The 25,647-nt window shown below is 36.4% G+C and overlaps 1 protein-coding gene across 4 annotated transcripts in view; it reads right to left on the reverse strand.

The window, feature by feature from the left end:
• Nucleotides 1-4,415: 4,415 nt before the first annotated feature.
• The window catches only part of BRCC3 (BRCA1/BRCA2-containing complex subunit 3), a 49,098-nt gene continuing 27,866 nt past the window's right edge, over nt 4,416-25,647 (reverse strand). For 2 of the 4 annotated variants that reach the window (XM_017953776.3, XM_017953777.3), the window contains exons 8-11: nt 11,643-11,774; nt 11,055-11,098; nt 7,594-7,763; nt 4,416-6,495 (exon numbers count right to left, since the gene is read on the reverse strand). In XM_017953776.3, the coding sequence (XP_017809265.1) occupies nt 7,612-7,763; nt 11,055-11,098; nt 11,643-11,774 (328 nt within the window). In that variant the 3' untranslated portion in view covers nt 4,416-6,495; nt 7,594-7,611. The remainder of the gene's footprint in view (nt 6,496-7,593; nt 7,764-11,054; nt 11,099-11,642; nt 11,775-25,647) is intronic. The other 2 variants (XM_009198570.4, XM_003918496.5) reach the window with 1 other exon arrangement.

Raw genomic sequence — 25,647 nt, forward strand, 5'->3', positions numbered from 1 at the left:
ACAATCATGGTGGAAGGCAAAGGGGGAACTGATGTATTACATCATGAGTGGGAGCAAAGCGGCAAGGATGTGCTACTCTTTTAAACAACCAGATCTCACATGAACTCAGAGCAAGAACTCACTCATCATCGTGAGGACAGCACCAAGGTATCCATGAGGGATCCGCCCTGATGACCCAAATGCTTCTCACTAGGCCCACCTTCAACACTGGAGATCACATTTCAACATGAGATTTGGAGGGGACACACATGATGGCCCAGCAGTTCTTTCTTTGTATCCCTTGTACCTGTAACATCTCTAATCTCTGATGCATGGAGCACCATCATCTCAGGATCATTATCGTCAATGTCTGTAACTATCCAAATCCAGCAAGCATACCCAGGTGGTAAAAGGAGTACCAGGTTAGAATCACTAACCCCTGGCTCCTTTTTGCTACCCCAAATCCCAGTGGCCCATGGTCCTAGAGGTAGGCAGGAAGGAACAAAGGTAGAGTGAGAAAGATTAATTATGCAGTGCTAATTGCACTTGTTTCATTTGGTCTCTTACAGCCATCTAAGCTTCTTCCTCCTTCCCCACTTCATAATTAAACATTACATTTTGATAGGTATCCTTCTGTCACATTTATAGCCCAAACTGACTGTCATACGTGTGTGTTACACTGGAGGCTGAGCCTTGGCCATCCAACTGTCCTTTCAGTTTTTCCTTTGAGTCCATGCCATCTTTCAATAGTGCCTGCTGCCTGGGCAGCACAGATCTGATGAGTGTGTGGATTCCAGTGACGTTCATCCCCAGGCTCCTGGGTCTTGTGCCATCTGCTGCTGTAACGTTTGTCTCACAGAGGCTGAAACATGATCATCCAGTCATCTTGCTGAAAACTTCCTAAGTCTAGTAAGAGATTGAGACATCCAGATACAGGAAACTCAGAGATCCCCAAATAGATACAATTCAAACTGTATAAGGAGTTGAGTCTTTTTTCCTTTTAAACAAAAGCAGACATTACAATAACCAATAGCTGTTGCAGACCAGGAGCTCATTTTATCTCCTTTGCAGGGAGCTTAGGGAGCACAGGTCAGAGTGGAAGAGGCCAGCCTGCAGGGTCAGCTGGAGCTGCAGGAAAGTTTCTTTTGTGTCTTTTAAAAAAAAAAAAAAGTTTTATTGAGACATAATTTACATACAACACAATTCGCCCATTTAAAGTGAACAATTTAATGGCTTTTAGTATAGTCATTGACCTGTACAACCATCGCTGCACTCAACTTAGAATATTTTCATCACCTCAAAAAGAAACCTCATCCCTCTTAGCCATCAACCCTCTATTCCTGCTCCTCCTTCCCCTCATTCCTTTTTATGGCCAAATAAAATTCCATTAAAGAACAGACCACATTTTGTTTACCCATTCATTGGTTGATAGACATTTGGGTTGTCTAGTTTTTATTTAAATTTCTGTCTTCAGTTCTGTGGGATATACACCTAGAAATGCAATTGCTAGGTCTTATGGTAATTCTCTGTTTAACTTTTGGAGGAACCATCAGCCAATTTTCCAAATTGACTATACCATTTTATATTCCTACCTGTAGTGTACAAAAGTTCCAATTTCTCCACACCCTCACCAACACTTGTTATTCTCTTACATTTTTATTCTGGTTAGTATAAAGTTGTATCCCATGATTTTTATTTCTCTGGTGACTAGTAATGTCAAGCATCTTTTCATGTGCTTCTTCGCAATTTGTAGGTCTTCTTTGGAAAATTTCTATTTCGGTCCTTTGCCCATTTTTGAATTGTGCTGTTTGGTTTTTGTTGTTTTCAGTGTTCTTTATATATTTTGCATACTAGACTCTTATACATAGGATTTGCAAATATTTTCTGCCATTGTCCTGATGTCTTTGGATGCACAAAATTTTCTAACTTTCATAAATTCCAATTTGCCTATTTTTTATTAGTTGATTGCACTTTTGGTATCATATCTAAGAATCCATTGCAAAAACCAAGATCATAAAGATTTACTACTGTTTTCTTATAAAGTTTTTATTGTTTAGGCTCTTGAATTTAAGTCTTCAATACATTTTGAGTTAATATTCATATATTGTGTGGGGTCTCGGTCCAACTTCATTATTTTGCAGGTGGATATCCACTTGTCCACTCACCAGTTGTTGAAGACTATTCTCTCCTATAGTCTTGTACCCTTGTTGAAAATCAGTTGACTGTAGGTGTGTGGGCTTATTTCTGGACTCTCAATTCAATTCCATTTTTAGTGGAGGATTTGAAAATCAGCATCTTGGTGCTAGGTGTGCTCAAAGACACTGGGTGTCACTTTTAGTTTGTCTTGGTGGACACAGCTGAGAAAGGTATGCACAAATACACATACACATACCTTTCTCAGCTCTGAGATATATATGTATAGGGTTTGTTTGTGTGCATATATATATATACACACACACGTATATGTGTGTATATATACACACACACACACACTCTTTTTCCTTTGAAAAATAGTTCATATTAATGAACTCTTTTCCAATTTTAATCCAATACCATGAGATTCATTTTACCCTTCCTCTTTTCCATGCTTTCTTTTTTTTTTTTTTTGAGACAGTCTCGCTCTGTCGCCCAGGCTGGAGTGTAGTGGTGAGATCTCGGCTCACTGCGAGCTGCGCCTCCCGGGTTCATGCCATGCTCCTGCCTCAGCTTCCCAAGTAGCTGGGACTACATGCGCCCACCACCACGCCCAGCTAATTTTTTTTTTTTTTTTTTTTTTGTATTTTTAGTAGAGACAGGGTTTCACTGTGTTAGCCAGGATGGTCTCGATCTCCCGACCTCACGATCCACCCGTCTCGGCCTCCCAAAGTGCTGGGATTACAGGCATGATCCACTGCGCCTGGCCTTTCCATGTTTTCAAATAATTTCTCTGACACTGAGAAACCTAGCTCCCATTTTCCTCAACAGATTTACTTCTTCGCTCAATCAATTTAGTTATTTGCCTAATGTAGCACATTGCTGGCTGCCTCCTCACCCTGAGGGCACTGGCACAACATGGCTTCCACTGGATCTCTCCCCCTGCCCCTCCACCCGACCACGGAGCCACAAAGCTGGAAACTTTGATACCTCCAGGCAGTAATCCTAGCCTGCTTCCTCAGCCATCAGGCACTGACACCTCCATGTACCTGCCCCTCCCCTGACATGCTTATCCTACAAATTACTCAGATTACTAGGTTAGAAAAAGAATTTCAAATTGCTATAACTCTATCAATATAAGTAGTTTAGAAGGTAATGGAGAGAGGTGTTAAGAATGTCTATTTGGTTTCCGGTTTGTGCAAATAGATGTTACATTCACTATTCACTGAGGTAAGAAATGTTGGAAGGGAATATAGTTTAGATTGAAAACTATGATTTCAGATTTAGATATATTAATTTTTATGTGCCATTAAGGCAGCCAAGTGGAGGCCAGGCACGGTGGCTCGTGCCTGTAATCCTAGCACTTTGGGAGGCCGAGGCAGGTGGATTGCTTGAGCCCAGTAGTTTGCCACCAGCCTGGGCAATGTGGTGGAACCCTGTCACTTCAAAAAAAATACAAAAAAAAATGAGTGAGGCATGGTGGTGCATGCCTGTAGTCCCAGCTACTTGGGAGGCTGAGGTCAGGAAGTCGAGGCTGCAGTGAGCCATGATCATGCCACTGCACTCTAGCCTGGGCAACAGAGTGAGACCCTGCCTCAAAAAAAAAAAAAAAAAAAATTTAGAAATTTAAAAACACAACCAAGTGAAATGTCCAGTAGAGAGGTGGAAATGTAGGTCTGGAGTTCAGATAGAGGCGTGGACAAATACAGATTTGTATGTCAACTGCATGTAGGTAAGCAAAGATAGAGAAGTCTATGAATGAATTTGAGAAGGAACAGCTAGAGAAGAAAAGAACAACAGGAAGACTAGCCAGAGAAGAAAATAAGAGAAGCCAAGGAAGTAGATTTCAGGGAGGAGTAACCAACTGTGTCAATACTGAGAGGTTCATTAAGGATGGGAGAAGCAACTATTGACTTTCACTGTGTGGAGATCATTGGTGACTTTGGCAGGAGTAGTTTCAGTGAAGTGCTGTGGGCAGAGGTCACAAGGCAATGAGCTGAAATTATAGGAGATAAGAAAACAGAGAGAACAAGTATATGCAGTTACCATGAGACCCTTGGATGTGATTGAATATAGAGAATCTAGTGTTCATAAGGGGATACAGGGTTGTGTAAAGGTAAGCCAGATTGGTGCAGCTGGGAAAATAATGATACATCTTGTTCACACCACTGTTTTTTGTGATGCTCAACACTTTTAAAGACTGGACACTGAGCTAAAAGAAACCTTGGTGGTCAACTACTCTAATCTCATTCTATTCCTAAAGAAAATGAAACCCAGAAAAGGAAAAGGACTTGTGCTAAAGGTTGGCCTGTAAAAATATTCCAATTGTTTTATTCCCCTCAAATTTTCTATCACCCTTTTCTCACTTCATAAAATAGGTACCATACATCCCAGTTTCTTACTTAAAACTTACAACTTTTCATTTTGCAATAATTATATACTTATAGTTGCAAAAATAGTACAGAGTCCCACGTATCCGTTACCCAGTTTCCTCCAGTGGTACAGTTTTGTAACTATAGCACAACTTCATATCCAAGATATTGACAATGATATTATACTGCTATCTAGACTACAGACTTTATTCAGTATCACCAGATTTTACATGCATTCATTTGTGTGTATGTAGGTCCATACAACTTCAGCACAGGTATAGATTCATGTGCTTAACCTCATAATCAAATGCTAGAATCAACATCATAATCATCATAATCACACAGAACTGTTCCATCAGCACAAAGGAACTCCTTGTGTCATCTCTTTACAGTCATACATATCCCACAGCCCTCCAATTCCTATCCCTGGCAACCATTAATCTGTTCTTCATTTCAATCATTTTGTCACCTCAAGAATATTATATAAATGCAATCATACAGTATGTGACCATTTGAGACTGGCTTTTTTGTTCACCATAATACCCCTGAGGTACAACCATGTTCTTGTATCAACAGTTAGTTCCTTTTCATTCCAGAGTAGTATTGCAAGTTATGGATGGTTTGTTTAACCATGTACCTGTTGTAGGACATCTGGGTTGTTTCCAGTTTGGGGTTATTACAAATAAAGCTCCTATGAATGTTTGGGTACAAGTACAATATAGATTTTCATTTCTCTGGAATGAATGTCCAGGAGCACAACTGCGGGGTCTTATGTTTAACTTGATTAAAAAATTATGTTTAACTTGATAAGAAATTTATAAACTCTTTTCCAGAGTGGCTGTACCATTTTACATTCCTGTTAGCAACGTATAAAATATTCAGTTTGTATCCTCATTGGTATTTGGTATTTTCATTATTGTTTCTTTAGCCATTCAGATAAGTAAGTCATAGCCTCACTGTGGTTTCAATTTGCATTCCCTCATGACTTATGGAGTTTAACAGCTTTTCATATGCTTATTTGCCATCTATAGATCCTCTTCAGTGAAACATCTATTCATGTCTTTTGCCCATTTTCTAATTGGACTGCTTGTTTTTATTGTTGAGCTTCTGTGGCTTTTTTTGAGACAAGGCCTCACTCTGTTATACAGGTTGGAGTGTGGTGGTGTGATCATAGCTCAATGCAGCCTCAAACTCCTGGGCTCAAGTGATCCTCCTGTCTCCCTAGTAGCTGGGACTACTGGTGTGTGTCATGGTGCCCAGCTAATTAAAAAAAAATTTTTTTTGTAGAGACGGAGTCTCACTGTCTTGCCCAGGCTGGTCTGGAACCCCTGACCTCAAGCACGCCTCCTAAAGTGGTGAGATTATAAGCATGGGCTACCATGCCTGACTAGAGTTGAGTTTTTAGCACACTTTATATGTGCCAAATTGATCAGATATATGGTTTGCAAATTCATCTCAATCTGTAGCTTATCTTTTCCTCTTCTTAAATCACAAATTTTTAAATTTTTAAGAAGTCCAATATATCAGTTTTTGTCTTTTATGGATGTGCTTTTGGGGCAAAGTCCAAGAACTTGTCACCTAGCCCAAGATCCTGAAGCTTTTTCTCCCGTGGCTTTTTTCCAAGTTATATAGTTTTATGTATTACATTTAAGTCCATTATACATTTTGAGTTAAATTTTATATAAGATGTGAGGTTTAAGTAGAGGTTCTTTTTTCTCCTCGCTATGGGTGTCTAATTGCTCCAGCATAATTTGTCAGAAAGGCTATTCTTCCTCCATTGAATTGCTTTTGCACTTTTTCAAAATCAGTTGAGCATATTTATATGGGTTTATTTCTGGGTTCTCTCATCTGTTCCATTGATTTATGTGTCTGTTCCTCTGCCAATACCATCTATCTTGATTACTATAGCTTTTTAGTAAGTCTTGAAGTCAGGTAATGTGAGTCCTCCAAGTTTTTCTTCTTCAAAATTGATTTAGCTTAAGTAACTTTATACTGGATATTTTCATCTTTCCTATAGGGAAATAAAAAGAATAGAGAAGAACAGTGGCTGTGGGAAATTAGGGACAATATAGTATATACATTCCATATGCTCAAGGCTAGTGGTTTTCAAATGTGAGTATGCCCCAGAATCAGCTAAGGAGTTCATGCAGATTTCTGGGTTTTATCCCTAGAGATAGGGTTTGACCTTCAAGTGATTCTGATGCAGGTGCTTCTGGACAACACTTTGAAATTTGAAAAATAAGAAGGATAAACAAAAACCAAAATCAGCCTTTATCACTTAACTTCCAGTATCCAACAAGCATACTTTGTTTCCAGTATGCAACAAGCACACAGAAAAGTATGTCTTTTCTGAAGACACATTTATCATTTGTGCTTTTACATGATAAGAGTAATGCAACCAAACTTTTTAAAAGCATGATTTTTATTACATCCTAAATCCTAAATGTTTCTGGAGAAACACATTTATACTATAATGGAAATTCCTAGGCAGATAGAATCTGCTCAGTAGGAATTTACTTCAGAGTCAAATATGCTAGAACTCATGTTTGTTTAAAGAGTACTTTCAGAGATTCAATGTTTGATAGGTATCTCGGAACATATATTTTAGAAATTAAGAAGGAAGACACTGCCCTTTCAATGAGGGCATAGAGGTGGGGTGCTTCCTTCCACTGACACTAGATTTATTATTTGCTTGTCCAACATAAGCATCATACCTACAAAATTGAAACATAAAATATTCTAGTGAGTGAATGTATTTGAAAATGAAAATAAAGACTTCCAAGTTAAAAGAAAGGGAAATATGTTTAAAATATACTCCCCAGACATTTTATTCTAAGATATTCCTTGCCAATGTACCACCTATAGCCTTTTTTAAAAATAACTTTCATATTCTACTTAAATTCTCTTGCATAAGCTCCTTATAGGTCAGTTATAGGTAGGAAGGTTCAGTGAACTCTAATTAAACTGTCAGGAAGACATCCTGTGCTGATTGCATGTGAAAACTTATCTACTGGGATATAAAAAGAACTACTCTATTGTCTGCCTGGATGTGAGCTGTGTGCATTTTCAGACTGTGTTTAGTACACAAATTGAAAAACAAGTTTTTTACCCCATTTTGTCTCCTGATTTATTCTAGAGAAGAAAGTTCTTGCATAAGCTCTTCCTTTTCTTGTTGCAATTCCTGCAAATGCTGTTGGTTTTGCTCCAGTCTGTCCTCCAGCCACTGTAGGAGAGGCCCGCTGACTGCTGACATCTGACTGCACAGATTCTTGGTAAACACTTCAATAGGAAAAATAAAGATGAGAAAAGCACCATCCACTAGCATGTCCCCACTCCATCACCAGCAGACCCCCAACCATGAGCACAGAAAGAAGGGGTTGGAGAAGGAAGTAGAAAAAGTGTAATAAGTAGGACTGGTAAACAATTTTTCTGGGCCCAGCCAGGGGAAAAACAGAAGAGCTGAGCATAGAAAATACCCATTCTGAGGCTATCTTGAATCCATAAGCCAGACGGAAGCCTGGCAGAAAGATGGCCAGCTCTTTACTCCCTTAGGCAAAAGGGCTAAGAGCCACGAAAGGGTTCCTTTCCCCAGCCTTTCAGACCTTCCCTTGCTATAAACCATCAAAACCTCCTAATGGGCCAGAAGTCTGCCTTCTGCAACTTACGTTTCCAGAGCGCCCTGTAGGCATATAAACTGTTATGTATATTGCAGAAATGTACATTAATTGAATACGCCTGAGAGCTCCTCTTTTAAAATGAAGAACAGAGGAATGAAGAGTAAGGGAGTTACCATCTTTTATGCTTTACTGTGAATGTTCAGCTTCATGGTAAGACAAAGATTCTAAGGTACTCTTTTAAAACAAATTCCATCTAATGTAAGTATCTTTTTCTCTCTCATAATATGTGACTGTCACTGAAATGGCCACTGTCCAGTTTTTTGCTATTTTAAAGACTGCAGTTAAGTGAAATTGCTAGATCTAAGTACACGTACACTTTAAAACTAATTATCCAGTATTTTCCAGATTGTACCAAATTATATCTCCAGGAACAGTGAGACTGTTCACTTCCCTCACATCCTCACCTAATAGTCTCTCAATTTAATCTTTGAAAAGGTGAAAAACTGATCATCTTATCTTAATCCGTACTTCTTTTAAAGATAATAATTAACATTTTTATTTTTGTAGGGGCCCATAAAAGTCTTTAATTTTTATTTAGTCAGTCTTGCCTTTTGTGAGTTCAGGTTTTCACATTATACTTAGGCCATCATCTTCCTAGAGTCTGAAAAAAATTCTTATATTTTCCTCCTGTATTTCTTTAACTTATAAAATGAGCTTTTGTGGGTATAATTTACAGACAGTAAAATGAACCAATTTAAAGTATACAGTTCTATGAGTTTTGACAAATGTATACCCCATGCTATAATTTGGATATTTGGCCCCCCAAACCTCATGTTAAAATTTGACCCCCAATGTTGGAGGCGGGGCCTCATGTGAGGTGTTTGGGTCATGGGGGTGGGTCCTTCATTAATAGATTAATGCCCTCCCTCAGGGGTGAGTTCTTTCTCTGTTGGTTCCCACAAGAACTGGCTGTTAAAAAGAGCCTGGCCCTTCTCCCATTCTCTTGTTTCCTCTGTTGCCACATGGTATCTAAATACATAGGCTCCCCTTTGCCTTCTGTAACGAGTAGAAGCAGCCTGAAGCCCTCACCAAATGCAGGTGCCAGCACCATGCTTCTTGTTCAGTCTGCAAAACTGTAAAGCCAAATAAACCTCTTTTCTTTATAAATTACCCAGCCTCAGGTATTCCTTCATAACAACACAAAATGAACTAAGACATCCCATGTAACCAGTGCTAGTCAAGATATATACCATTTCCACCACCCTCAAACAATCCCCTCTGCAGTTCCCTTTGCATCCAATGCCCCTTCATCCCTGGGCCCAGGCAGCTACCACATCATGGATTAGTTTTGCTTATTCTTGAATTTGGAACCATAGAGTATGTAGCCTTTCGTGTAATGCTTCCTTCACCTGGCACAATGTTCTTGAGACTCATCCTGTTTGTTCATGTTTCAGTAGTTTGTTCTTTTTATTGTTGAGTTGTACTCCATTACACGGATATATCACAGTTTATCCATTCACCCACTGATGCACATTTGTGTTGTTTCTACCTTTTGGCTATTGTGAATAATGCTGCTGTAAACATTTGTGTACAGGTTTTTCTTTGAGCAGCTGTTTTCAATTCTTTGAGGTATATACCTAGGAAAGGAACTAGTATGACATATGGCAAATATAATTGCCAACCTCTTTTCTAAAGTAGTTGTACCACAATAGTAAAAGTTTAAATATATCTGGAATTTATTTTTTGTGTAGGGTATTAGGTAGGAATCCATTTTCCCCCAAATGGAAATAAAAGAATGTTAACTCCATGAAGGTTAAGACTGTCTCTTTTGTTCAGCACTGTACCTCAGTGCCTAGAATAGCACTCAAATGTTTCCTGAATGAACAAAGAAGTGAACTGTCCCAATCCTATTTAATAAATAATTCATGCTTTTTTCATTTATTTAAAGTAATATCTTTGTTAAATATAAATTCTTATATATACATAGGCCTATCTCTGGACTCTGTTCAGTTCCACTGATCTATTTGTTTATTTTGAGCTATTATTTATACTTTTTAAATTACTGTGGCTTTAGAATATGGTTATATATCATACATTACCAACTTTTAACTTTGTCATGTTTTATCCTGAGACCAAAATTATGGGACAGATAGACCAAGCCATTTCTCCTTTTCTTTGAAAAGTAACTGCCTATAACACTCAAAAGCCTCCCTTTCTTCCTCACTGGTGACTTTGCAAGTAACTGGGGAAGAGTGCACAGAATGACCCAGAAGTCAGGGTTACTCAGACAGAAAGTGAGGCTGGGGAAATGTGTATGTTAGGGACAAGTGAATTAGTATAAATATTGTATTCAGCTTTTTGTTCCTTTGCCTTGTATAAAAATTACTTTTATATTTATTGACATCAAAAGATTTTCTCCCTCATGCCTTCCCTTTTATCTGTCTATCTGTCTATCCATCCATCTCTTTCAATTCCCACCATGACAGGCCCTGGTAGTGTTATGCTGGAACCAATTCATGCCAGCTCACAAAAGCCAACTATTAAAATTCCAAGAAGTTTGTAAGCTAGTTGATGCCATGTTAGTTGCTTGAAACCAGCCATGCCAGGGGCATTACACCACAGAAACCGCCAAACACAACAAATCAGGAACAAACCTCCTGCTCCTTGAGAACTGGTTGTTAAACGTGTGCCAGTATATCACTGAGTAGGTCTATCATAAAGCTCTTTCCTGTCTTTCCTCCTGTCTTACTCTAAGCTGTATTTATAGTATTCATGGATCCCCAGAGTTCAAAAGAAATGTTGGGATCAGGATCAGGAAAACCCTTGGGAAAGGAAATCTGAGGACAACTTGTACCCATCACTTCACTCACTTAAACTAAATTTGCTTCTGTCAGCTGAGTATTTCAGGGAAATACTCAGAAAAAATGCTGAGTACTCAAGAAAAAATTCTTACCCGAGCCATTATGGATCTTGGTTACTGAGTCCAGATGTGTAAGGCTAAAAGAAAATAGAGTAGGTTAGTGGCAAAGCAGCACTGAAGGGAAAGCAAAATGGTCATGGACTATACCAATCATAAACTGCATCACACCGTTGCCAACTGTATTAGATGAATATGTAGTATTTAAATCCCCAATATTAACTTCCTGACGATTTGGGGGATGTGATTTTATTCAAAGATAATTCAAAGTGATAATTTTGAAATTGCTGTCTCTCACCAAAGCTCTGACTTAGTACAAATTTATTGGGCAAAACCTAGTGCTTGGCAACAGGATTAAGATGTTGTGGATTATCTTCTTTTCTTAACCAAAAAAGAAAGTATCCTTGCCCTTGAAACATCCAAAGTAAGCAGAAGAAAAACAAATGTTGAAAAAATTATCATACAATGTGAGAAACATTATGATTGGAGACTGCTAGAAAGCTTTCCCAGAGAGGCAAAAGGAAAGGGGCCTCAAGAGTTGAGCTGCTAAAGACAAAAGGACAGAAGAAGAAAAGAGAGACTAGGTCCTGAGAAGTAGAGAAGAGGAGTGAAGAGGGTCTCTACCTGTGGATCCTCCTATACGCATCCTGCTCCTCCTGGCACAGGATCTTGGGCAGCTCTACTGCTGATTCAAGGCACACTTTCCCGATAGTGACATGAGGTACAATATGGATTGGGATTTCGATTCTCTCATACCTGTGAGGCAATCAGTTCAGGTCAGTTTTTAAACCCTGAGTTGTCATAATCAGAAGTTCTCTACGGTTTTAATTGAAAGTTTGGAATATGGCGTACTTCAAAGATTAAGCATTGTGTAATTCATTTAGTGATGCAACTTCAAAGTGGATAGAGTTCAAACCGGGTTTGTCTGGAGAACAAACTAAAAGCCCGTTTGCAGAGCCAGTATTCCCTAGTCCCATAGAGAATGTAAGGCCACTTCTGTAAATTTAAGAGAAGCCTTGAGAGCTCAAGGTCCTTAGGTCTGCTCCCCAGTCAGGGGAAATAGCTAATTAATACTGTTTTCAGTCAAGAAGTTGCCAGTGAGGTTGAACAAATTAATCACAAAAGTCTGGAGAAGAGGAACTACAGACTCTTCAATGGCTCCATCACATTCATTATGTAGGTGGGATTACTCACTTGTTCTAACTCAGTGTTTACCAGTGGCCCTCACTTCCCATTTTCTCCCCTGGGGGGAAATAGGTAAGAAATTCACAAATATTCACATGTTCATGCTAGAGTGGGAGAAACAGAAATGTTTGTTACTAAGGCCAACCAGTCTACCTCTACCCACTTATCATCCCAAATACACCTAAACTCTACCTACCAGCGGGTTCAGTGGAGAATTCAGGTTGAAGGCCCCTGGCACTGTGAGGCCGCACTGGCACATGGTGATAAGGCAGCTTAAGATCTAGCTTCCCCATCCCAGCAGAACATGCCTAGTCCCCATACCACAACCTAGATGGCACACAAATGATGGGGCATTACAAGCCCTCCCCTCCCCACACCCAAGTAGTCAGGGTATGCTTCCATCTAAAATCATATATTTTCAGTCTGAAGAACTTTTAATATTTCTTGTAGTGAATTCTCCAGATTCTGCCTGCTTTTTTCCATAAAAATGTCCGGTTTGTCTTAATATAAAATTCTGGGATTGATAGCTTTTTTCTTCATGCACATTAAAGATGTCACCCCATCATCTTCCAGCCTCCCAGGGTTCTGACGAGAAGTCAGTCATCATTCTTATCGTTTTATTGCTCCACTATTTGTAATATATCTTTTATTCCTTTAGCTGCTATAATGTACCTATTTTAGTTTGCTTGTATTCATATTGCTTTTGATTGGCTGAGATTCATGAATCTATGGGTATGAATCAGTTTTTAGAGAATTCTTAGCCACTATCTCTTTAGGCATTCTTTGTCTACTTCTGGTGCTCCAATTACATGTAAATTAAAATGGTTCATACTGCCTCACAGTTCTGTCACACACCATTCTGCTATTTCATTCTCTTTTTTTTTTTAACTCTTTGCTTCACTTAGGGTATATTTTATCAACATTTGTGCTCACTGATCCCTTCTGCTATACCTGAGTCTGCTGCTAGTCCCTACGATGATTTCTTAATTTTAGGTATTTTCCACTTTTACAATGTCCATTTGGGTTTTTTTTTCTTTTTAATTTAATTGTGCTTAAAAAATAAAATTTACTATCTTAACCATTTTAAGTATACAGTTCAGTAATGTAAGTATATTAACATTGTTATGAAACAGATCTTCAAAACATTCTCATCTTGCAGAACTGAAACTCTATACCCATTAAACAACTTCCCCTTTCTCCCTTCTCCCAGCCCCTAGTGACCACCATTCTACTTCGTATATCTATGATCATTAGACACCTTATATAAATAGAAAAATGCTGCATTTGTTCTTTTGTGAATAACTTATTTCACTTAGCATAATATTCTCAGGGTTCCTTCATGCTGCAGGTTGTAACAGGTTTTCCTTTATTTTTAAGTTTGGATAGTATTCCATTATATGTTACATTGCATTTTGTTGGTCCATTCATCCATTAATGGACATGTGGGTTGCTTTTACCTCTAGACTATTATGAATAATGCTGTGAACATAGGTATGTAAATAGCTATTTGAGGTCTTGCTTTTAATTCTTTTGGATATACACCCAAGAAGTGAGACTGATGGATCATATAGCAGATCTATTTTTTAGTTTTTAAAGAAACCACATGCTTATTGCACCACTTTACAATCTCAACAATAATGTGCAAGGGTTCCAACTCCTCCATATTCCCAACACTTGTTATTTTCTGATTTTGTTAGATAGTTGCTGTCATAATGGGTGTGAGGTGATATCTCATTGTGGTTTTGATTTGCATTTCTCTGACAATTAGTGATATTGAGCACTCTTTCATATGCTTATTGGCCAAGAGAAATATCACTTTAAGTCCTTTGCCCATTTTAAAGTCAGGTTTTTTTTGTTGTTGAGTGTTGGAGTTTTCTATATATTCTAGATATTAACCACTTATTAAATATACGATTTGCAAATATTTTCTCCCATTCCATAGGTTGCCTTTTCACTCATTTCATTGTTTCTTTTTATGCACAGAAGTTTTAAAGTTTGATGTAGTCCATTTGTCTATTTTTGCTTTTGTTAGCTGTGCTTTCGGTGTCATATTCAAGAAATTATTGTCAAATCCAGTGTCATAAAGCTTTTTCCCTATGTTTTCTGCTAGTTTTGTAGTTTGGGGTCTTATGTTTTGGTCTTTAATTCATTTAAGTTTTATATATGGTGTAAGATAAGGGTCCAGCTTTTTTCTTTTGCATGTGAATATTCCATTTTTCCAATATCGTTTATTAAAGAGACTGTCTTTTTCCAATTTAGTGGTGTTGGCATCCTTGTTGAAGTTTGCTTGACCATATATGCAAGGGTTTAAATCTGGGCTCACCATTCTGTTTCACTGATAGCACACTGTTTTGATTACTGTAGCTTTGTAGTTACTTTTGAAATCAGGCAGCGTGAATTGTCCAAATTTGTTCTTTTTTGAAATTGTTTTGGCTATTCAAGGTCCCCTGAGAGTCCATGTCAACTTTAGGATAGATTCTTCTATTTTTAAAATGGCCAGCCTGGGTGACAGAGTGAGACTCCTTTAAAAAAAAAAAAAAAAAAAAAAAAAGCAAACCATTGGGATGTTTACAGTGATTGCATTAAATCTATAAATCACTTTGAGTAGTATGATATCTTAACAATATCGTTATCCAATCCATGAACGTGAGATGTCTCTCCATTTATTTGTATCTGTAACTTCTTTCAGCAACATTTTGTAGTTTTGAATATATAAGTCTTTCACCTCCTTGGTTAAGTTTATGCCTAATTATTTTATTCTTTTTGACATTATTGTAAATGAGACTTTCTAAATTTCCTTTTTGGATTTTTGCTGTTAGTATATGCAAATAAAATAGATTTTGGTTTGTTGATTTTTGTATCCTGCGACTTTCTTTTTGCTTATTAGTTCTAACAGTTTTGTGAGTTTTTCACATATATTTCATGTGTGAACAGAGAGATAAACTTACATCTTCCTTTCCAATGTGGATGCCTTTTATTTCTTGTTCTTGCCTAATCGTTTTGGCTAGGAATTCCAGTCCTGTGTTGAATGCTTATTTTTAAATTGAAGTGTATGCCCTTTTATTTTTGAGTTGTAAGAATTATTTACCTATTCTGGATGCTATACCATTATCATATGTGTAGTCCTCCCTTATCCTTTGTTTTACTTTCTATGGTTTCAGTTATCTGTGGTCAACCACAGTCCAAAAATATTAGATGAAAAATTCTAGAAATAAACAATTCATAAGCTTTAAGTTACAGACCTTTCTGAGTAGCATGATGAAATCTTACGCCATCCTGCTCTAACCTGCCCAGGATATGAATCAGCCCTTTATCCATCTGATCCACCTTGTATATGCTACCTGCCCATTAGTCACTTGGTAACCATCTTGGTTTCAGATTGACTGTCATGGTATTGTAGTTCTTACGTTCAAATAACCCTTATTTTACTTAATAATGGCCCCAGAACATATGAGTAGCAATGTTAACAGTTCTGCTATGCCAAAGAGAAGCCCTAAAGTGCTTCCTTTAAGTGAAATGATGAAAGTATACAACTTAACTTAAAAAAAAAAGCAAAAACATCATATGCTAATGCTGCTAAGACCTATAGTAAGAACAAATCTTCTATCTTTGAAATTGTGAACAATATATTGTTATAATTGTTCTATTTTATTATTGGTGTTGTTAATCTCATACTGTGCCTAATTATACTAAACTTTATCACAGGTGTGTATGTATAAGAAAACATGGGGTAATAGGGGTTGGTACTATCTGTGCTTTCAGGCCTCCACTGGGGTTCTTGGAACATATTCCCCAAAGATAAGGGGAGACTGCTTTTTGTAATTTGTCACTATTTTTCTGATTCTGTAGGTTGTTTTTTTCACCTTCTTGATAATGTGCTGTGATGCACTAAAGTTTTTAATTTTTATCAAATCCAATTTATCTGGTTTTTTCTTCCTTTCTCCCTTGTGCATTTGATGTCATATTTAAGAAACTAGTGCCAAATTGAAGGTCATGAAGATGTACCCCTACGTTTTCTTCTAAAGTTTAATTGTTTTAGCTCTTCTATTTAGATCTTTGATCCATTTTAATTTTTGTATATTGGGTGAGGATAGTGGTCCAGCTTTATTCTTTTTGCATGTGGTTATCTAGCTGTCCCAGCACCATTTGTTGAATTGCCTCTTCTTTCCCTGTTGAATTATCATGGCACAGTTGTTGAAGATCAACTGACGAGAAATGTACAGGTTGACTTATGGACTCACAGTTCTACTGCACTGATTTTTATATCTATCCTTTCTGAAACTCTGTCCCTTTTTTTCCAGTCTTTTCTATCTGTTATCCAGCTTGGATAATTTTGTTGATCTATCTTCAAGTTACTGACTCTTTCCTCTGGCATTTCCATTACATTCTCACTTTTAATCTAGAGTTTAAAAATTTTGGTTATTATATTTTTTCAGTTGTAAAATTTACATTTGCTTCTTTTTTATCTTCTATTTCTTATCTGATACTTTCTTTTTAAATATTTGTTGCAACATTTTTGTGACTGATAGCTTGAACATTTTCATAGTGGCAGCTTTTAAAGTCTTGTCAGATATTTCCAGTATAAGTGTCATCTTGCCTTTTGTATCTGTTGATTATCTTCGCCCATACAAGATGAGATTTCTGTGGTTCTTAATATGTTAAATAATTTTGGTTTATGTCCTGGTTATTTTGGATATTAAGTTATGAGACTTTGGATCTTGTTTATATCCCCACTTCTGTGGTATTTTAAGCTTTGGGGCCCTTCTCCAAACTGCCTGTTATTTACATTCCAGAGTTCACAAATAGCTAGGCTTGGCATTCTTTCCAGAGTATATAGTTGAGTTCAGTGAGATATAGGGGCAGCATGTGCTGATGTCATCTTATGTGTGAAATCATCCAATGCTTTGAAATTTAATAATATATTTCTAAGTAACACCTGCATCAAAGTAAATCACAAAGGTAATAATATCACAAGGGAAATACTTTGAACTGAAGGATAGTTCTTTTAAAAAATAAAAATTATGGATGTACCCAAAGCAGTGCTTAAAGGGATATTTATGGCTCTTTTGAAAAGACTGATACGTTTATTAATAAACCCCCACCAAGACTGATCAAGGTAAAAACAGAGAACACAAAAATTACTAATATAAGGAATAAAAAAGGGGAAATCACTTCGGATCCTACAAACTTTAAAAGGATAGTAAGAAGATATTGTGAACCATGTAAACTAAAGTTCTAGGATAAATTCCTAGAAAAGCACAACTTGCCAAAACTAAAAAGATACAGAAAATCAGAATAATCCTACATATTTTAAAGAAACTGAACTTATAATTTAAAACTTTTCACAAAGAAAACTCCACACTGACATTGCTAATCTGTTACATTCTATCAAACATTTAAAGAAAAAATCCAAACTTACACAAAACATTTCAGAAAATCGAGATGTGGGAACATTTTCTACTTTGTACTATGCAGCCAGCATAACCATGATATCAAAATCCAGCAAAGGTGTTTAAAGAAAAGAAAATTATGGATCAATCTTATTTATGAACAAAGATATAGAATTCCTAAAAAGGGTAGCCTAGTGAATACACTAAAGAGATAATATACAGTGACTAACAAATGCAAAGCTGGGTTAAGATTCAGAAATCAGTTTATGAGACTTACCACATTAAGGCAAATAATCACATGATTATCTTAATAAATGCAGAAGAAGCATTTGATAAAATTCAACATTCAGTCATAAAAAAGAGGCTTAGAATACTAGGAATACAAGGGAACTTCCTTAATATAATAGAGGCTAACTACAGAAAAGCTAAATTAAACACCAGCGATAACTGGGAAATTTTGAAGCATTCTCTTTACATTTTATGTATAAATTTTACTGGAAGACTGAGCCAGTATAATAAGGCATGAAAGAGAAATAAAAATGTGTAAAGATTGGAAAGGGTGAAATTAAATTGCCCTTGTTTATGTAAGACATGACTGTTTACACAGAAAATCCCAAGGAAATAAAATCTGCAGATAAATCATTAGAATTAATAAGTACATTTATATCCATAAGGCTGCTGGATATAAAGCCAATATACATATATCAATTTGCTATCTAAATAACCAGTACCAACTGCAAAATTATGAAAAGATACTAATTACAATAACATAAAACACCAAATTCCCAAGAATAATTTAAATGAAAAATGTGCACAATCTTTTCAGATGTTTCACAGAAAAATACAAAAGATAGAGAAATTAAAATCTAAATAAATGGAGGAATACATCAAATGGATGAACGGATTCAATTCTATTCCAATCAAATCTCAGCTGACATGTTTCAGCAAGTTTTCTTGTGGAAATCAACAAGCCGATTTTAAAATTTATATGGGTTTACAAAGGGCCAAGAATAGCCAAGATGGTCTTGAAGAATAACAACAAAGGGGAGAACAAACATTACCACATATCATCAAGACTTATTATAAAGCTACAGCAATTAATAAAGTGTGTTACTGACACAAGGATAGACACATAGACAAAACAGAATTGCCTAGAGTTCAGAAACATAACCATATATATATGGACAATCGGTTTAAGGCAAAGTGGCAGGGCAGCAATAAATTGATTGAGCTGGACACTTGTAATTTGTGTACTTTTCTGTGTGTTACACTTCAATTGAAAAGCTAACACCAACCAACCAACCAAAGTTTATGACAAAGAAGTTCTAGAGTATGCTAGAGCTCACAGGTCAGAATGTATGTATTAAAATACTAGTTTTGAAATCTACAGCTGAAGGGACACTAAACAAATATTTACTGAACACCACAGGAAAAGTAATAAAAAGCCATACCTTCTTTCAAGGATCTTACAATGTTAGTAGAAGAACAAAATATTAAAATATAATATGTATTACAAAAAGGAAGTATATGATTTTATTAAGTTTCCAGGAGGAATGCTTAACTGGCATGGTATCGGGAGTTGAGAATTATCAGAGAAGGATTCCTAAATTTGATCTTCATCTTCAAAAATGACTAGACATTGGCCAGGTGGTATAAGGAAAAAGGAAACTGTAGGTAGAGTGAGCATATGACAGAGAGAGAACATAGCTGGAGAAATAAGCAAACCATGAAGGGCTGCAGGTTGAGGGCTTTATTCTGAGGGCATTAGGGAGCAGGATCATTTTAGAATAGCTACACCATGATACCAAATTGAAAGGAAGCAAAATGGGTGAGTGATAAAATTAAATAACTTTTAAAAAAATAATAAAAATGAAAATACTACTTAGCATCTATGGGATATATTTAAAGCAAAGATCAGTGGAAAATTCATAGCCTTAAGCATTTATATCAATAATAATGAAAGATAAAAAAATATACTCATTAAATTCCAAACTCCAAATGCTAAGATAAAGCACAACAAAATGACCAAAATGAAACATAAGGAAGGAAATAATGAACATAAAAGCAAAAGTAGTAAGGTTGGGAATAGAAAACAAATAACTAAATAAAAATCAGTGTTTCAGGGAAAAATAACAAAATTGACACACCACTGGCTAACATAACCAAGGGAAAAAAGAAATAGTACAAATACACAAAATATGAAATGACAAGGGGGAGATAACTACTGAAATACAAGACATTTAAAATATGACAGACTATCTGGCAGAGAGATCTCTGTGTAAATAAATTTGCAAACCATACAAAATAATTTCTTAGGAAACTGTACCAAAATTGACCCCATTACAGAAAGAAAGCATAAACAGATGAATTCTCAGAGGAGAAAGAGAAATTTATCAAGGAACTATCCCACAGAGAAAGGCCTAGTTGATTTCATAGAGGAATTGTCAAAGAACTGATGGTCTCACTGCTACATACATTTCTGTCATAGCCTACACAATGAAAGAAAACTCCAAACAATTCCTCTGAAGCAAGTGTAATATACATACCTAAACCTGATAAAGACAGTACAAAAAATTAATATTTCTGATAGCACTTATGATTTTTGATGAAAAAGTACTAAACAAAATATTAGCAAACATAATCCTGTCTTTTTGAGGAACACAAAGTTGGTTAAATAGTAGGAAATCTATAAATATAACATACCATATTAATAGGACTAAGGAAAACCATAATTGCCTCTGTAGATACTGAAAAACTTGACAAAATCTAATACCTATTCCTGATGAAAACAGAATACAAGGGCAAAAGTAGGAATTTATGTATACTTTCTTAATATGAAAAGGATATATACTTTATTCCTGAATACAGAATCTTTCTTAATGAAGAAATGCTACAGGAATTTCCATAAGGATCAGAAACAAAACAAGATTATCTACTATTTCCACTACTATTTAATGTTCTAAAGAAATATTAGGCAATGCAGTTATATTTAAGGAATCAATTAGAGGTTTAGGAATTGGGAAATAAGTAAAACTATTTGCAGATGGGGTGTGATACTTATCTGGAAAGCTCTAGGGAAATAAAGGTATAATTAACTCAAAGAACAAAAGAATTCAGGAAGATAAAAATTTACATACAGAAATAATAGCCTTCAAATATACAAGCAAAAAACAGAGGATGTAATAGAAAAAAAAAAACATTCACAAAGCAAAAAAGAAGATAAATGCTTAAGAATAAATTTCAGTAAGACATATGCAAAACCTATATGAGAAAAACAACACTCCTGAAAGACACAAAAGTAGACTACAGCAAATAGAAAGACAGCCAGTGCTCTTGGATAGGATGATGCAACATCACAATTAATTTATAAATTTAACACAATCTCAATGGAAATATCAAAAAGATTTTATTTGGAGCTAGACAAGTTGATAGTAAGGTTCACATGAAAAACCAAACATGTAAGAATAGTCAGGGTCTTAGACGGGCGTGGTGGCTCAAGCCTGGGCTCACGCCTGTAATCCTAGCACTTTGGGAGGCCGAGATGGGCAGATCACCCAAGGTTGGGAGTTTGACACCAGCTTGGGAGTTCAAGACCAGCTTGGGCAACATGGTGAAACCCTGTCTCCACTAAAAATACAAAAATTAGCCAGGCATGATGGCGCGTGCCTGTAATCCCAGCTACTCAGGAGTCTGAGACAGAATAGCTTGATCCCGGGAGGCAGGGGCTGCTGTGAGCCAAGATCGCACCACTGCACTCCAGCCTGGACGACTGGACGAGACGCTGTCTCAAAAAAATAAATAAAAATAAAAAATAAAAATAAAAAAAAGAATAGTCAGGGAAACACTGAAACACTGAGAAAAGAAAAGCTACAATGGACACTAGCCTTACGGATAATAAAACATACAATAAAGCCACTATAATTAATGCGATGGTAACTAAATGGACAGACAGAATAGAAAGTTAAGAAATAGATCCAAGTGAATAGGGAGCTTTCCTATATGGTAAAAGGTGCCATGTAAAATTGCTGACATGAAGATAAGCTTTTTTTATTATTATTATTATTTTTCCTCACTCTGTCGCCCAGGCTGAAGGGCAGTGGCACGATCTCGGCTCACTGCAACCTACACCTCCCAGGTTCAAGCAATTCTACTGCCTCAGCCTCCCAAGTAGCTGGGATTACAGGCAAACCATGCCTGGCTAATTTTTGTATTTTTAGTAGAGATGCGGTTTCACCATGTTGGCTAGGCTGCTCTCAAACTCCTGACCTCAAGTGATCCGCGTGCCTCGGCCTCCCAAAGTGCTGGGATTACAGACATGAGCCACTGTGCCCACCTAACATAAACTTCTTAAACAATGGTTTTGGAACAGGTGGATTGCCATTTAGAAAGAGATAAAATTAGATTCATATCTTAGTCTATACAAAATTAACTCTATATAGTTCTGACTTTTGACTTTTTGAACAATGTTGATGTTTCATATACTCTAAAAGGGAAAAAAGTATGGGTTAAAAGAAAATCCTAAAATGGAAAACAAGCAAACAAGAAAAACCTGTCTTTCAAATAAATCATATAACCTCACTGAAGTGGTCGGGGGGGAAATAGACTGAATCCAACTAAGTATTTTGAGTATATACTCTTAGGCATATGTCCAAACTCATCAAAATGTGTACATTAAATATGTACAATTCTGCATGTTAATTATACCTCAATAAAGCTTAATAAAAAGAACTGTAAACAAATTTTGATCTCTAGTTAGCAGGTTTGTCTTTCACGGTGATACAGATTAGCAATTCTGAAACTACTTTCTGTATATTCTAGGGATGAGTAACAAACAAATTGTGGCTAGCAGAAGCAAGGCATCTCTCTTTTGAAGGAAAAAGTTGCAAACATGGAAAAGGAGAATGCTGGAATGAACCTTAAAGTATGGAAATAGAATTGGAGTTATCAGGTTGAACTCAGAGGTAAGCTGGAGAAAGTTTCCAAGCCGAAGCTCAGGGAGAATCCCCAGGTAGAGCTTGACAGATGCCAAGTTGAGAAAATGTAGCTGAGACTCTGGGAAGGCCAAGACAGCTTGTGTTTGCAAGGTAAAGTACTGTGGAGGAAAGAGCTGGCACAGGAAGAGAACTCTAGAGATCTTTGGAGGGTCCTCTTCAAGTGTTCAGTTGATGACTGGTCTGGACATGTGTGTGAGCACACTACCCAGTCAGAGAAACAACAACCTAAAGGGATTAAAGGGAGCGAACTCCAAAGTATACACAGGGCCAGGAATAGCATCTATTTCCAACAATCCGAATGGAAAATCTCATAATATTAGAGGCATCAGAGTATTAAAAAGGGTCTTGCCTCAGTAGTGGGGAAAAAATGAACCTTATATTAAACACTGCTTTGTTTCTGCCTAACAAAGCTTAAAAGCAAGATCCAAAGGGATAGGACTGTTTCCTAATAACTTTAACAGTATCTTGAAACAAAACTCAAGAATATTTTTATGAATACAAATATATCTAGTACCCAATAAGGTAAAATTCACAATGTCTGTATCCAATCAAAAATTATCAGGCATGAAAAGCAGCAGAAGAGTCCAACCTATAAGGAGAAAAAATCAATTGGAATTGGCCCAGAATGATGCTGATTTAGTGACAAAATTGGAGGACAAAACATTAAAATGAATATTATAACTATTTTGTATGTTCAAGAAGCTAGAAGATTAAACATGTTAAGTATAGAAAAGAAAAAATTTTAAAGATCCAAATGAGACTTTTAGGCATGAATATTACAATGCCTCAGATATAAAGTACAGTAGAGTATTGGCACATGCCCATAGTTCCAGCTACTTGGGAGGCTGAGGCAAGAGGATCACTTGAGCCCAGAAGTTGATGGCTGCAGTGAGCTGAGATCATGCCACTGCACTCCAGCCTAGGTGACAGAGCGAGACCTTGTCTCTAAAAAAATAATAATAAATAAAAATTAAAATGTACAGTGGACAGGATTAATGGTAAACTCAACATTGCAGAAAGAAAGATGAGTAAACTAGAAGACAGTAATAGAAACTATACAGAACAAATCACAGATAGAAAAAAAAGACTGAAAAACAATGAATAGAGCGTCGGTGAACTGTGAGGTAACGTTAAGTGGCCAAAAATATGGTTAGTTGAAATACCTAAAGGAGAGGAGAAAGTGGGACATAAAAAACTAGTGGAAATAATGGCTGAAGTTTTTCTAAATTTGATGAAAAAAATACATAAATCCACAGATCCAAGCAGCCCAATGAAACCCAAGCATAGGGCACATGGAAACAATTACACTATGATACACTGATACTCAAATGGTTTAAAGCCAATGATAAAAACAAAATCTTAAAAGAAGTCTTAAAAAGGGATACATTAAGTAGAGTGGGCAAAGGTAAAAATGTCAGCCACTTTCTTGTTGAACGGTGGAGAAATATCTTTATAGTTCTAAATGTAAAAAAGGCAACCTAGAGTTCTTTATCCATTGAAAATATCTTTCAAAAAATGAAGGCAAAGACTTTTTTCAGACATACCAAAGTCAAAAGAATATAGCACCAGCAGAGCTACCTACACTACAAGACACATTAAAGGATGTCTTTCAAGAAGAGAGAAAATGATGCCAGATGTAAACAAAGAAACTAAGAGCACTAGAAATGGCTAACCATATGGTTAAATACAAAGACTTTTCTTACTTAAATTTCCTGAAAAGATAATAAACTGTTTAAAGTAAAACTTATACATACAAGTAAAATGTATGACCACAATAGCACAAAGGCCAGGAGGGGAGAAATGAAAGTATGATGTTGCAAGATTCTTATACTACATATGAACTAATAAAATGTCACTCAAAGACAGACTGTGATACGTAAAACATGTATACTATAAACTAGTGGTTTTCAACCAGGGGTAATTTTTCCCTGCAGAAAACATTTGGCTGTGTCTGGAGATGTTTCTGATTATGACAACTGAAGAGGCGCTACTGGCATTTAGCAGGTGGAGGTCGGGGATGCTGCTAAACATTCGACAATGCACAGAATGCCACCACCCCCCACCACACACACACACACACACACACACAAAACTATGTGACCCCAAATGTCAATAGTGCCAATGTTGACAGACCCTGTGAAAAACCCTAAGGCAATCACCGAAATAACAAAAGACTACAGCTAATTAGTCTATAAAAGAGATAAACATTTGACAAAATACAATATCTATTTTTGTTGAAAACATTTTCTTATCAATCTAGGAATTGAAGAAACTTCCTCAAACTGATTAAGGGAATCTATAAAAAATCTTCAGGTAACATCATACTTAATGGTAAGAGAGTAAATGATTTCTCCAAAGATTAGGAACAAAGTTACCATGACCGCTCTTACCAGCTGTATTCAACAGTTTATTAGAGGTTCTAACAATGCAATAAGGCAAAAATAAATAAATAAATAAATAAACAAAAGGCATCCACATTGGAAAGAAAGAAGTGAAACTACCTTTATTCACAGATGACATAATCGCCTGCAGATAATCCAATGGACCCTTCAAAAAAGCTATTAAAATTAATTGAATTTAGCAAGGTTGTAGGATATAAACTCAATATACAAAAATGAATTATATTTCTATATAGTAGCAATGAATAGGAAATTGAAATACAATCACATTTACAATAATATAAATACATGAAATGTATAGGGATAAATATGACAAAAGATATGGAAGACCTGTATATTGAAAACCACAAGCCATTACTGAGATAATTATAGACCTAAATAAATGGAGAGATATACCATGTCCATACTTTGGAAGACTCAATATTATTAAGATGTTAGTTCTCCCCAAAATGAATCTATAGATTCAACAAAATCCCAATTAAAATCCTTGCAGGCAGTTTTGGGAAACAGCCTATCAGTTTCTTAAAAGAAATCAAACACACATCTACCATATGTTCAGCCAGTGTGATCCTAGGTATTTCCCCAAGGAAAGAAAAGGCATATATCCACACCAAGACCTATATACAAATGTTCTAAGCAGCTTTATTTGTAATAGAGAAAA

The sequence above is a fragment of the Papio anubis genome, chromosome X (genome assembly GCF_008728515.1).
Source record: "Papio anubis isolate 15944 chromosome X, Panubis1.0, whole genome shotgun sequence".
Taxonomy (NCBI): Eukaryota; Metazoa; Chordata; class Mammalia; order Primates; family Cercopithecidae; genus Papio; species Papio anubis.